The sequence below is a fragment of the Notamacropus eugenii genome, chromosome 3 (assembly GCF_028372415.1).
Source record: "Notamacropus eugenii isolate mMacEug1 chromosome 3, mMacEug1.pri_v2, whole genome shotgun sequence".
Classification (NCBI taxonomy): Eukaryota; Metazoa; Chordata; class Mammalia; order Diprotodontia; family Macropodidae; genus Notamacropus; species Notamacropus eugenii.
The window spans coordinates 479,521,174-479,535,801 of NC_092874.1; the positions used below are offsets into that span (position 1 = coordinate 479,521,174).

Below are 14,628 nucleotides of genomic sequence, written 5' to 3' on the forward strand. Positions count from 1 at the left end.
AAGTTCCTTGCCTTCTGTGGTCTGGGCCTTCCTTTCTTCCTCTGTAAAATGAGGAGGTGGATGAGCAGAGATTTGAGGTTTCCATACAGTTTTAGAATCCTCTGACCCCAAGAAACAACAGGCTGGCAAGGAGGGATGCTCTTGTGCAGGCTTGATTAAAGGCAGTATGCCAGACTTTGGGCAGCTTGTCCTTGCCACAGAGGAGCTTGGGAGGCACCATGAGCCAAGGGCCTTGTGAAGCCCTAGGAACAGAAATGCAGAAAGGCAGAGAAGAAGGCAGGCTTTGCCTGCAGGAAGGTAACATTCAGGTAGGCTGAGACAAGGCAAGGGCTCATGGTGGACAGAATCCTGCAGGGTCAGGAGGACAGCCTGTGGAGGAATGAAGATGAGGCAGTTTGGAGCCTCCTCCTTAAAACGAAGGCTCTGGGAGGAATGAGCAGGTCTGAGGGAGAGGTGGCAAGATCCTGGGGTCAGGCTAGAGAAGGTCTGAATCACAGGTGGCTGCAGAAGGCTGAGAGACAAGCTGGGGCAAACTTGAGACCAGTAGGAAGGAATGACGAGACAGAGCATTGTGGGCCCCAATGAGCCTTAGCATTCTCTTGGCCAAGGCCCTCATTTTACAAAAGTCAGTGACTTGCTCAGGGTCATACATTTTACAGAGACTGGACTTGAACCCATGTCTTCTGAATGCTAAGGGAGAGTAAAAGATGACAGGTTTTCTTGTTGATGACTGTCCTTAGCTTTCCTTTCTTCCCTCCTCGTTCCATTCACCCATTTCTTGAGAGCAGTGGATGTCTCATCAAGGTGGGGACATAGACCCCTTGCCTAACCCCATTCCTTCCTGTACGTATTCCAGAAGTTTATGTTTGCACATGAAATGAGAGGAACATTCCAGAAGATCTTCTCCTACAGTGTTCTAAAAGGAGATGGTTGCTGTGTGTGGAGTCACCTGACAGGGTGTTTTAATCCTGGGTTCTCTTTAAATCTGAGCAGGTCTGTGAGAAGTGGCCTAGGCAGGCCTGGGGCTGGCTTTTCCCTGCATCCCTTCTGTTACCTCCTGCAGGCTGGGACCTTTCCTCTCTCCCAGACTGTGACTGTCAGGCCCATTGTGTAGGGCTGGCTTTTCTTTCTGTCCTGGCCCAGTCCTTTGTTCTCCTCTGTCCCTTCACACGCTGGGCTTTGTCCGACTCCACATGACAGGCAGGCCAGGTGCTGACCAGGAGTCAGGAAGAGTTGGCTTCAGGTCTCCCCTCTGACACTCACTGTCTATGTGGTCAGGGACAAGTCCTCAGTTTCCTCATTAGTGAAGGGAAGGGATTGGCCTAGATGCTCTCTAAGAGTCCTTGTCACTCTGAAGTTAGGAGCCGTGGTCCTGGTTATTAACCTTTGAGTATGTCATAGGTGTTTGCTTTTGGCCATTAAAATGAGAAGATTTTTTTTCTTCCCTCTTTTTTGATACAGCTCCTGGCAGTTTTTCGTTTTAAAGTGTTAATCCTCGCATATGCCGTGTGCAGGCTGCGCCACTGGTGGGCAGTAGCAGTGAGTATCTCTCCCCTCCCCCTCTCCCCCCAAATGCTGACAGTGAGGAGTGAGCCTAGCTGGGTGCTGAGACCCTTGGAATTCCCTCTTCATACCTCAGGGTCTCCTGTTTGAGGCAGCAGAGGCCCAGTTTGCCTTTTGGTAGAACTTTGACATCGATGTGCCATCCAACCCGTTTGTGGGCACGTCAGCACACTCAGGGTTGGTTTGGCTCTCGAGGCGCTTCCTTCACCTACTAATGAGAAGATAACAGGATTCGTCCTGTGGATCACAAGGCCACACAGGTGACTGCCAAGGGGACACACCCTTCCCTGCCTTGTGCTGCACATACCTGAAGGGACCAAGGAACGAAAATCTGTGTGGCTGTGAGATTGTTCTGTCAATGAAGCACCTGAAGACCCAGGATTGAAACTACTCCCAGCCTGCAACCCTAAATCTAGAGGTGGGGGAAGCGTGAAAAAGTGAGAGGAGAAATTGGAGGCAAGGATTTGGTCAGCCAGTCCACTTTTGGGGCAGCAGCTTTACAGGAAATAAATACAGGGAAGAAGAGGGGGAATTGTGAATTTAGGAAAGGGAAAGCAAAGTGGCTCTAGGTCTTTGGGCAGGTGACCACTCTGGACCTCAGTTTCCTCAGTTATTAAAAAGAGATTCCCTGGGCCTTTCTGAGCCTTTACTGAGATCGTAATTGTAAAGCAGAGTGCCTGGCATGTAGTCAGTGCCATAGAAATATTAGCTGTTACCCTCATTCGTATTATTCTGTGATTCTAAATAGACATCTTTCCATCTTTCTTTTTTCTTCCATTTATTTCTGGGTGCATTTCTGATGCTCTCCTGAGGCCAGGGTTATCCCAATCAGTGTCTCATTTGGGGAACAAACCGCTGTGTAACTGGGCATTCGTGCCCTGGACCCAGCTGCAGACAACTTTGTACTTTCTGTTATTTGTGTTGGTCCAGGGAGGAGGAAGCATTAATGTCTGGAGGCAGGGATCTCCCTTGCTGTGAAGGGAGTGATGATGTCACTTTCTTAGGAAAACCCTGGTGTCTGTGGTGATGTTTTCTCATGCAGGGCTGCTTGGGGGGCTGGGATTGGGCTGTCCCGGGGACTGGATCGCCAAGGGTGTCACTGACAGGCAAGGCTCGGGGGATCTTGTTTCCTAAACTTCTGGTCCTCTCCCTCCTCATCTCTCACTTCTACCTTCCCCAGCTTTTTTTGGATCCCAGCCAACCTTCCATCTTCTGCAAGAAGCTGGTCCTGTTCCATCCCATCTGCAGCTTCTTCACCCTTAGCACAGTGCTAAGCACAGAAGTGCTGTTGACTTGATGTAACCAGCCATTCCTAGTAGGTAGCATGTGATAGCAGCTCAGGTCTGTGTGGGCTCAAAAGCTTTTTTAAGACTTGTTTTACAGCTATTATCTCTTTCGGTCCACACGGCAACCCTTTAAGGTTGTCAGATCCTCTTATCCCATTTTACAGATGGTAAAATGGAGGCTCAGAAGCCTTCCCTGGACATTTTGTAGTGGCAGCTGGGGGCCTATTCCTGAGTCCAGGTCCAGCTCTCTGGTATTCATTCAAAAAACACTTATTCATTGTCTGTTGCAGGCAAGGAGCTGTAAATATGATCAAGGCCTTGTTCCCAGGGAGCTTTTACTTTCTTATGGGGATTTGAGGACAAGGACACAAGTCGGAGGAGGGCAGGGGCCCTGGCAGATGGGAGGGAGGTAAGATTGCCTTCCCTGGGGCTGGAAAACATGGTGTTGGAAAATATGACATTGGAGCTGGTAGCCCCCTTCCCACCATGCCCATCCGCAGAAGGATGCTGGAACAGCACCTGATCCAGCCTCTGGGCCAGATGAGATGAGCTGACCCACAGTGAGTGCCTTTGGAGAGCTTTACTTTGGGAAGCAGGTACCCTCACTGCTCCCACTTTCCAGATGAGAGAATTGAGGGGTAAGTGACTTGCCCATGTTCACAGGGCCAGACAGCATCTGAGGCAGAATTTGAACTTGGGTCTTCTGGAGTACAAACTGGTCATTTGGTCCCCTCTGCCATCTGGCCAACCACCTAAGCAGTTCTGACCCTGAGTGAGTGACTTCACCTCCCTGATTATCAGTTTCCCCAGCTGTAAATGTAAAGCAAGAGGATTGGTTTAGGGGATCTCTATAATGCCATCCATCTGAATTCTTTGGTTCTTTAGAGAAATAGAGAAAAAAAGCATTTATTAAGCCAGGTACCAGGGGGATCAAGTACAAGCAAATAAAATGGTCCCTTTGCTCATTCCAGTGGGGAGACAAAACATGAGGCTCAAGCCAGAGAGGAAAGGACGGGTGGCATCTCCAGGTGGACAGGGGTCTGGGGAGGGGTAGTGCTGTCCAGAGAGTGGACAAAACTCCTCTGGGCAGTGATTGTCTGTGTGTGAAGCTGCTCCCCAAGGCCTTTGACTGACTTGGTGCTCACTCACTGTTCAGGGTAAGTTACACGAATAAGGGATCCTTTGATGGACCCTTACCAACATTTGTCCATCTTCAAATATTAGGGAAGGATGAGAGCAGAGAGAGGGCCATGCAATGCTGGCTCTGTGGGTCTGCTCTCTTCCCTCCAAGAGTTCTCTGACTCTTGGGTGGTGGAAGTGGTGAATTTTGTGTCTGGGGCCCCAGAGATCACCCTGTGGTCACGATCAAGGCATCACTTCCCAGCACACACCTGGATGCCTAGTAAGTGAGGAGCAGGCCCGGGGGCTCATGCCTGGTCCAGGGGCCATGCAGGGGCCTCTGTTCCCTCTCTGTGGAGGAAGAGCTGCTATGGTGGGCATGTCACATCCTACAGAACTTGAGCCTGTGATGAGACTGTTATTGGCATCTGCATTGAACTCAATCCTTTGTCTTTCAGTTGACGACAGCTGTGACGAGTGCCTTTTTATTAGTCAGAGTCATCCTGTCCAAGGTAAGAGGCCCTCTTCCCTCCCCAGGGACATCTCCTGGGTGCTCTGCCTGCCAACGGCCAAAGGCTGACCCTTCCCCTCCCCCTCCATCTTTCAGCTCTTCTCTCAGGGGGCCTTTGGATATGTGCTGCCCATCATCTCCTTCATTCTGGCGTGGATTGAAACCTGGTTCCTAGATTTCAAAGTACTGCCTCAAGAAGCTGAGGAGGACAACAGTGAGTTCCCCTCTCACAGCTCAAGGGCTTGCCTTGGGTGGGGGAGGACCCCAGGAACGTCCCTGGGAACTTTCTTGGCCATGCAGAGGCTGCTGGGGGTGGGCCACAATGACTTTCCAGTGTTGACTCAGTCATTCTGTCCCTTCTAAGCTCTGCCAAGTGCTTGAGGAGGTACCAGGGTCAATAAAACATAGACTTTGTCACACTGTAGAAAGGATAGGACCTGCATCTGTATATATAATATAGTGGACATTATAGAAATAAACATATGAGATGGATCTTGGTCCTGCCCTGAGAGCAGAGTCTGGAGGGAAGGGGACTGAGTCTGACTGATACAAGACCTGTAAACAACACCTTTCAGAGCTGAGTGGAGGATCAGGAGGTGATGAGATCCCAGCGTCTGAGGCCTGGTGTGTCTCACAGTCGAATCACGTCAAAGCCACCGCTCTGACTGCTGGGCCCCAGGGCTTTCTTTGCAGGGAATGGCTTGGAGTAGAAGCCCAAATGATTCATGGAGCCACAGGCCAGATACTGGACTTTTCTTTCTGACGCTGTTGTTGCAAACTTTAGACGTCCTTTCCTCTCAGGGCACTTAGTCTAAAAGTAGCAAATTCCAGGCAGTAGGAAGGGCACCATTTCCACCTTTAGATACCCTTTGGTCCCCCTTTGTGTTAGCTCATTAACTGCTTAGGAAGTTCTGTGCTCAGACCTAGCCATCAAGCAGTACCAGCACTAATCATTAAAGCACTTCTTGGATTTGCATGTTCAGCCTGGAGCTGAAAGTTACTGTAACACACTGAATAAATGGGAGGGAGGATGCCTAAGGAAGTCCTGGCACACAGCTTTGTTTCTCTGTACCCATTTTCAGGGAATTTTAAAATAAGACAATGAAATTAAAATATAAGGAAAGACAGTATGGGAGTGAGTCGGGGGAGAAAAGAAGCCACGTGTCAGGCACTCCTCCCTCCTGTGGCTGCTCTGTGGGTCCATCCTCTGCCTCCTGAGTCATTCTGGATACACCCCTGCAGTTTGCTTTCAGCCAGTTGGACGAGGGAGATGCCAGGAGGAACGAGGCTTTGCCTTGAGTCAGAGATACAGATGATTAGATTGCTTGAGAGCAATGGGGCATGAGAGCACATGACTGGCCAGCATCCGCAGAGGGCGAGGCCTCACTCTCTTAGCCTGGCACTTAGCAATGCCCTCCTTGATGCCAGGGCATGGCACAGTGCTCCCAAGGAGCTGGCGCATGCATCACCATGAGCTCCAGCAGACACTGCCATTGCTGGGAGGGAGGCCAGTCATGTACAGTAGCTTCTTTCTTGCCCCACATTATTATTTTGATGGTCCATCAAGGTACCAGGTGTGGCTGGTTCAAATGCCTTCTCTTTCAAGAGATGCTGCAAGTCTCTTATCTGCTGGTGCGACCCATTTGTTGTTGAAGGGAACAGGATATTCTCAGGGGACTGAGAGAAGGAAAAGTCCAGTGGCAGCCCTGGGCACTCTGGTCCCTCAGGCCAGCTGTGTCCTGTATTGGGGTGGGGTGGGAAAAGGGGCATTGCCACTGTCGTGGTGTTCCAGAGCTTTTCAAAGTCACACCTTCACCGCCATATGCATGGGCAGATGTGGGTACCTGTTGACAAGCATTTTTAGATGGTGCTAGCCCTCTGTCCTGCTGTGGCAGACTAATGCTCGGGCTCTCAATGCCTTCTCTTCCAGGACTTCTGCTGGTTCAGGATGCTGTGGAGAGGGCAGCCCTCATCCAGCATCCTGGAAGTCTCTCAAATGGGCAGTTTTATTCCCCTCCTGAGTCTGAAGTGGGTAAAGGGCATTTGGCTGTTGCTTTCTTCCCTGTTGTATTGGAAATCCGCCCCCCCGCCCCAGCTTGATACTTCCACTTGCCTGCCACTGTTCATGGTCCCCCCCCCCCCCCCCGCCCCAGCTTGGTACTTCCACTTGCCTGCCACTGTTCATGGTCCCACCCACCCCCACGCCCCCCCGCCCCGAGGAGGCAAGGAGGAGGTTCTGGACCCACACAGATTCTCTTGGTAGGTGTTGTCAGTGCTTCTGAGGTCCAGGTGACTGCCCCAAAAAGGAGGAATGGTAGGATTTGGCCTCCGGCTGGCTATGCTTTGCTCATGGTGCCACCTGGTGGAGCTGGGAAGTGACCTTGGCATCATAGCCAGGCAACCAGGTGGGGGTTGAGGACGGAAGGAGGGGTGGGGCCAGGCTGGGTAATTCTGCATTTCTTTGTCATTGTCACCTCTTGAGTTTCCAGTGCAGGAAACACATTGGAATATAAATGTTCCTTAGCATCAGAAGGAAGTGGATGGTCTCCTTTGCACATCCAGAAAGGGGGCCTTCTGGAATTGGCCTGGGATTCTCAGGCTGCTGTCCCTGGGCTTTGGAGAGCCAGTATAGAGCTTGGGGTGCAGGGGGAAGGTCAGCAATGTGCCCAGGGTCCCCCAGGTAGCAGCAGGTCTGAATCCAGGGCATGCTGATTACAAGTCTAGTGCCTGGTTATCCACGGTGGCTTGGTTGTGTGTGTAAAGGTGTGTGGAGGTGTAATGGAGAGGGATGGTGTCTGATTAGTCTGTTCAGTGGGAAAAGCAGGCAGACCTTTGGCCACTGGGTTTCAGAAATTGTATGAAGATTTCTCTCCTGAGAGACCCATGGTGTTGGTGAAGAAATGCTGCCTCCTGTTGTCACCAAAGACTGTGTGGAAACAGATCACTGTTGGGGGTGTGATGTGAACTGCTCTGGGAGCTATGAAGCACCAGCTACTGACATGGTGAAAGGCTTTGGTCCCTCTGTTGCCATAGCTACTTTGTTCCTCTGCCGTGGAAACACTGAATTCATCCCCTCCCTGCCATCTTCTCTGTGATGAACCTCCCTGCACTCAGCTGGGCTGGTTCTGGGAAAGCAAAGTCTGTCATGGAAATCTGTGTGCCTCTTGGTGTAGACCATCTGAGTGAGCTCGGGCACCATTGTGGCAGCCTCAGAGTTGGGGCTCATTTTGGGGAGGTGACCAGACATGGTGGAAGGACTGTTTTTGTTCTCCTTCAGCTGACACCCACGGATGCTGAAAAATACCCAGCCACATTTTAGAGAGAGCACAGTTGGAAGGCTTTAGAGCAGCTCAGGCCTAAGGGTGTTTGTCAAAGGCCAGATGAGGTTATTGGTGCTGAATGAGCCTGAGGTATTGGTAGTGTTACCTTAAAAAGCAGTGTCCAGAGAAGAAAGCAGTTAAACCACAGCAAAGATTGTGTGATTTGTGACTGTATAGCTGAGAAACAAAGCTTCCTGCTCATTGCGTCCTGTGGGGGATTTTTTTTAAACCACTAATTTCACATCAAAGACATGGTTTCTGAGCTGAGGCACACACCGTGGCCCGAGTGAATGTGTGAGGCAGAACTCTGCTCCAGATCCTCCATCTTGGCTAAAGCTCCCACCCCAGCCGCTTTGAGCAGGAAGCAGGCCCCCCACAGGGTTGTAGCCTTCTCACAGTGGAGGGGGCAGGGCAGCTGTTCTGGGGGCAGCATGCCCTGCTTACCAGCCTCTTCTCACCTGCCCCCTTCTGGGGGCAGACGGGCCCAGACAAGGCCATCTGTGGAGCCAGAGTGGGTCATTGGTTAACACAGATGAATGTAGACGTATGTACCTCTGCACACAAAGATTCAGACATCTACACGTGTGGGTTTTTGTGCATATGGCAAGTAAGAAAGAGAGGAAGCAGGAATAAAGGTGCATTGTAAAGTCTTGGCCCACACTGACCTTTCTGGTTTTCCCGAGTGTACCCTGCTCTGTTATAAGGCTGGGATTTCTATTTTTATTTGACTTTTCTATGATAAAATTTTAATAACTGTTTCATTTTTATCAGTACTTTTTGTTTTTACCTCATTTATCCCTCCTCCTCCCCTGCGTGGTGGTCCATCCTTTGTAACAAACAATACAACAGAGGAAGAAGCAGGCAGTTCAGCAAAACCAGGCCATGGCCCAGCCTGACAGTGCATGCACTGTGCCATCCCATCGCCCCCCACCTCCACCCAGCCCCCTCCATCTTCCGCTAAAGATGGCGGTGACTTGTGCTTCTGCGTGAAGAACTGTGTGGAGGGTCCTCGTGGTGCTCATGTTTCCCTTCCGTTGGCACGATTGTAAAGGTTGTTTTTCTCATCCTCCTTCACTCCCCATTCATCTCCATCTGCCCAGGCTTGGACTTCTCCACTGTCACCCGATATCCACTAGCCATGGTTTGTTTGGATGCCCATCCTGTGGGCAGCAGGCATCTGCTTGGGTCCAGGGCATTTGGGAGGGCCAGCTATGTGTGGTGTATACCTTTCTTGGTCATGTGCCTAGAGGTCAGAGGTGTGAACATGGGAGTCGCTTTTCAGGACTGATTCTAGATTGCTTTGGCGTGCTCTCAGCTTCGCTCTGATATCACTTGAAGGCGACAGGCTTTTGGTGAGGTGGGCAGCTCATGATTCAGTCACTGAGAGATACTGATGGGCTCACACCTGACCTTGAGACTTAGCTGCATGACCCTGGGCAAGTTACTTTTTCTCTGTTTGCCTTGGTCTCCTCATCTATACAATGGGCATGCCTTCCTTCCAGGGCATTGTGAGGATCAGTATATGTAAAGCATTTAGCTCAGTGTCTGATGCATAGACATGGCTTAGGGGGAAAAAAGGCACTTAATAGATTGTCCCCTTCTAGCTCAAGTCCTGTCTGATTCATACTGACTGTGTGACCCTGGGCCAGTCACATGCTTTTGATGCTGTAGGCAGCTCTATGTTGGTGAATGGAATTTCCTCCCCAGGAAGTCCCTACACTGATGAAAGGCGTTCTAATGCAGCAGCGGAGCTGCGCCATGGGAAAAACCCTGAATCTAGGAGTCAGGAGACTGAGGTTGGAATCCCTGCCTGGACCCTGCCTGATGTGGTGAGTCTGGCTGAGTCAGGGTCCCCTAGAGCCTTGTGGATTGGTGGACTGCTTGGTTACCAATAAGAACTGAATTTCTCCTACAAGGGGCATTGTTGGCAATGTGTTGAAGTGGATAGAGCCCCAGCCCTGACATCCCCTGCTCGTGGGCACACATCCCACTCCTGGCTCTTCCTACCTGGCCTTCTGTTCAAGTCACAGCATCATGGAACCCTAAAGCTCTGGAGGGCCTGCCCCAGGGAGGGGGCAGCTCAGACAAAAGAAGGAGGCTCATTGAGCGACTCTGCACAGGTGTCAGAATGCTTCCAAATCCAAAAGGGAGAGCCTTCCAGGGCTAGAGCTGGCCAGTAGTGCTTGGGGACTGACTGTCCACTGATGTCTGCACTCTCCTTCTCAGCTTTATTCTGTCTGTAAACTTTCCAACCAGACTGTCTCTTCCTCCTTGGCTCAAGTTCTTAAAAATGATAAGCAGCCTGAGGCCCAGGCCAGATTCCTGGGCCACAGCACTGAAGACTGGCTGAGCCACCCTGGAGCCAGTAAGAACGGCTCCCTGGTCCCATCTGAATCATCTCAGTTCTCATCACAGTTCTCCATCCTCTTTTTCTAAGCATGTTATGAGATGCTTTATTAAAAGTTTTGCTGAGCTCTGTTTACATCAGATCAGCAGCATTCACTAGGTTCCCTATGTTAGTAACCCTTCCATGATGGGTAACAAGGGTAGTCGGGTGCAGCCTTGGTGAGGCCATGAAGTCATACCTGCCTCGTCCTTGTCTGGTTACTTCAACTTCCAGAGCCTCCATTTTTGTATCTGAAAAGTGGGGCTAATCTCAGCAATGACCTCACAGGGTTGTTGTGAGGATCATGAACGTAGGAGGCCTAGCACAGTGTCTGGCATGTAGTAGGCCCTTCATAAATGCTTGATCCCTTTCTCCTCCTTTCTCCCACATAGGTTCTGATGAAGAAGCAGAAGAAAAACAGGATAGTGAAAAGCCAGTCCTGTAGCTGTGAGAATTTTGATGAAAGTAAGTGTTGGAAACAAAAGATGAGAGCCCCAAAGAACAAATGCTGTCTCTGGGAGGGTTTTCACTGGGGTGACCAGCACATCCTTCCTTAGATGCATCCTTTAGTCAGTCAGCAAATTGCCTTGATGTTCAGGGAGTGAAATACCTTAATATTTGTCTACGTGTGTGGTTGGGAAAGCATTGTGAGTGGGAGTCTCCAGGCACTTGTGAGGTCCTGATCCCATGAGGTGACATGAGTATTTATTAAGTGGACCAGCACTGTGGGTATTTTTTGCCATTTGTGCCCAGTCTTTGAGTGGTGAGGCAGGCAGGACAGTGGGGAAAGGAGCTGTGCTGATGGTAAGGCTGGCATGCCCAGGTCTGGGCCAGGCTTCCCTACCAAGAGTATGCCTTGGGTAAAACAATTCTGTTTGCTGCAAGCTCTCCATCTGTAAAGTGGGGCTGGTCTATCTCCTACTGCCACGGTCAGTAGATCGAGGACATGGAAATTTCTAAGATGGAAGAGCAGGCACTGATTCACTGACCCAGCTCTGCTCTAGGCATCCCTGACAGGCAGGCTAGGCTAGGCCCTCTCAGAGCCCCCAAAAGCCACACAAGCTGAAGAGGCAGAGCTGCTTTTCAGGCTCCAGCTTGGCCTCATCATGTAACTCTCAATGGACAAGCTGCCTTACAAAATCAGAATAACCACAGGCTGCATTCTGAACCAGCCCCTCTAAGGCCCTTGCTCTTCTTCTTGTATTTTGTTAGATAGGTTCTGATGCCAAAATGTATGGGATGATTGCCCATGTATAACCTACACTGGATGCTTACTGTCTTAGGGAGGGGGAGGTGAGGAAGGCAGGGATAAAAATTGCAACCCCCAAACAAAAAAATGTAAAAAATGGTTGTAACATGTAATTGGGGGGAAATAAAATCTTGCAGAAAAATATAAGAACTTCAGAAAAGTGCAGGGAACAACAGGAATGATGAATGTTGAACCTGTCTGCTTCTTATGTCCACCCCAGCCTGTCCCATCTCTGAATCTTCACTGTCCATCCATCTGTCCGTCTATCTGAGTTGGGAGTGTGAAGGCCCCCAGCATCGTGGTCTCTGCCCAGGAAGCCGTGCCCACCTGTTTTAATCAAGGGTTTATTTATTGTGATACCTCACAGAAGATTGTCCCCCACCCACACATGTCCGTTTGCCTGCCTGGGGCTGGTGAGAATGTTCCAGAACAGCCCATGCTGTTGTCTGCTGCTGAGCCTCGTCTAATGGGAGGGAGATCTGAGAAAGTCTCGTGCTGTATTCCTAATCAATAGACACCATGGTAGTATAGCCACCTAACACATCTTCTACAACACAAAAGTACATGGATTTTTTTTTCTGACTCACAAAATGGAATTGTTTTATTTGTCTCAGATTTATTTTATATTTCTTTTTAAAAGAATAACATGTCCTTGTGTGTTTTTTAATTCATGCATATGAGCTCTTTGTACAGTTTAAAATCATTAATAAAAGGCAACATCTCAACCTTTGGCTCTGACCTTTTACTTGAGTGGTCCCTGAGTCAGGCAGTGCGTGAGGCAGGCACTGTGTGAGCCGGGCAGCATGTGAGGTAGTCAAGGGGTGCTCAGTATCACTGTCCCTGCCTTTCCATCCAGGCATTCATGTCTGGGGCAGCAGGCGTGGGAACTGCCTGGGCATTGACAAATGGCCAACTGTAGCTAGGACTGGCATGCACAGTGTGAGCCAAAAGATGGCACACTGTCTCGAGTCTAATATTCATTCAACAAACCCTGGGAACATCATCTGCTAGGAGGCCTCAGTAGGCAGCACACAGAGACATGTAACTGTGTCCTCTCAGTGCATTACATCACAGGGTGGATGGGCCTGCAGGGCCTGTTGATCATTTTCATGAGACTTAATACTATGTGCATGGTTCCTATTCTTAACCCGAGGCAGAAGTACAATGGAGGACTCCTTGTGTGAGGCCCAGAGAGGCCAGCCACAGCCCCCTTGAACGGCCCCTTGATGCAGGCTGCTTTTTATCTACCACTAACTGTGGCCTTTGAGAAGATGCAGGCTGAGCTGTGGTTTAACTGCCCTATTTTGTCACATAATACCCCAGCCCCTCTGCCCATCCCCCAGCCTCAACTGGAAGAGGCTTGTTTGACTCAAGCATTTTCCCCAGCCCACCTCAAAGACAAAGCAAAGCCTAAGGAAGCCATGATCCACACATCCGCTGCTGAGGCCACCCCCCCTTTGGAAGCCCAAATCACACCTCAGTAAGAGCTGGGGGCAGGGGGTGTGTGGGAAAGGGGACTCACTGGTTCACTCTCCTTTCCCCTCTACCTCCAGCCTTTCCAATCAAGCCCAAGAGAATGTTGCTAATTTCTGTGATTAACACAATTCTATTTATTGACTTGAGTGAAAACGTTCATTTCACTGTTTGTTTATCACCAATAAGCAAAAACAAGAAATGAGTGACAAGATCTGGGCACCCTTAGGAGCATAAGCTAGCAGCTCTAAAATCTGAAAAAAAAATGATTGTTTTTTTTTTTCAACTCTTTGTCCTCCCCTGCCTCTTTAAAAACAAATAGGAACTCTGGGAGGTTTCCTGGATGCTTCTCTGTTCCTCTGGGATGTTAATGGTACTCTCAACGCTTTGGACTTATTGGGGTCATTTGTTCTAAAGTCTGACTTCTTCTCATGCTTTCTTCCCTCTTTCCCTTTTCCCTTCTTCCTCTTATGCTGATAGAAAATATGTAATTGTGTAGGTTCTGTATGATTTGTTCACGTACATATTAAATATTCCCAATGCTCGAGCTACTGTGCCCAGCACTGGTCGATATAGCCTTGCAAATCTACAAATTTTGTGCCAGGGACATTTGTTCCTAAAAACCTGTTGGTGGCAGGGGGACCAGCAAAGAACTGATTGTGCCAACATGTGAATTATGTGATGGCAGGAATCTCATGATAACTGATTGTAGCTCAGAGACAGTGAAAGAGAATGTGAATGTGTGACTGAGAAATTTTAGAAGTATTTTCTGAGGACATTTCAATACACATCTACTAGATGGTCTTTGGACCCAGAGAGAGAATTAATAAGGAAGTGAGCCAGTAGCAGATGGAGGAGTGTGGACTTTCTCTCTTTGTCTCCAGGAGCATCCAAGAGGTATCATTCTCACACCCTAGACCCCAAGATTTTGAAGTATTTCTGCATGTACCTTAGCACAAGCATGCCCTACCACCTTTAAGGCTATTATTTGCCTCTTTTACCCTTCATTTGGATGATAATTATATAATGCTAAGGTAGGGAAGGGACCTTAGCCATCATCAAGTCAGCTCTCATACAGAAAAGGATGCTAAACACTGGAAGATTGAATCCCTGACCCTACCACCAGCCCAGTGACCAAGGGGAAGTCATTTAATTTGTATAATGAGGATGGACTAAATAAGATGCTCTAGATACATGATCCTGACTGAGTCACTGGGTGGTCTGGGACAAGTCACCACCATCTCTGGGTCTTTATTTCCTCCTCTATAAAGCAAGCGCATTGAGCTGAGAACTGAGAGACTCTTTCCAGCTCCAAATCTGGAATCCCCTGATTTGTTATGCTCACTCACTGAATATATTTCATGTTTCTGACCTCAATACTAGTGTGACTCAGCTTCCCCCAAAGTATGTGGAGGTGCTGGCAGGAAGGCATTGGGTTAAATGGACAGAAAATTCTCTCCAGTCTTCTATGAGCTTATGAGAGTTAAAGGGAAAGCAACGTCAGGACTGTTCCATTGCTGGTGATGCCAAGATTTTATGTTGACTTTGTCAAGTTCACTCTCTGATTTAACTTTCTGCACAACTTTGATAAAGCCTTGGTTCTACCTGGGATTTTCTTATACCTTGGTATTATCCCCTCCAAAATCATGGGGATCCTGGGAATGGGAAAGGCCTGATGATAGTGCGTTTGGCTTTGAGTGTTGTGTCCAAGCCACCAGAAG

General features: G+C 49.3%; 1 protein-coding gene across 1 annotated transcript; it reads left to right on the top strand.

Moving 5' to 3' along the window:
• Positions 1-218: 218 nt before the first annotated feature.
• Positions 219-12,159, top strand: LOC140532313 (uncharacterized). Its single transcript, XM_072650707.1, has 7 exons — positions 219-308; positions 1,432-1,539; positions 4,427-4,480; positions 4,576-4,693; positions 9,507-9,628; positions 10,578-10,650; positions 11,655-12,159. The coding sequence occupies exons 1-7, from the start codon at positions 219-221 to the stop codon at positions 11,768-11,770; spliced, it is 681 nt and encodes a 226-aa protein (XP_072506808.1). The 3' UTR covers positions 11,771-12,159.
• Positions 12,160-14,628: the final 2,469 nt, after the last annotated feature.

Bases quoted from the DNA above. Each gene is read 5' to 3' on its own strand.
- LOC140532313 (XM_072650707.1), top strand. From the start codon at position 219: ATGAGCCAAGGGCCTTGTGAAGCCCTAGGAACAGAAATGCAGAAAGGC. The intron at 309-1,431 runs GTAGGCTGAGAC...TAAAATGAGAAG, and splicing joins TGCAGGAAGGTAACATTCAG to ATTTTTTTTCTTCCCTCTTT. The intron at 10,651-11,654 runs GTAAGTGTTGGA...TGTCCACCCCAG, and splicing joins CTGTGAGAATTTTGATGAAA to CCTGTCCCATCTCTGAATCT.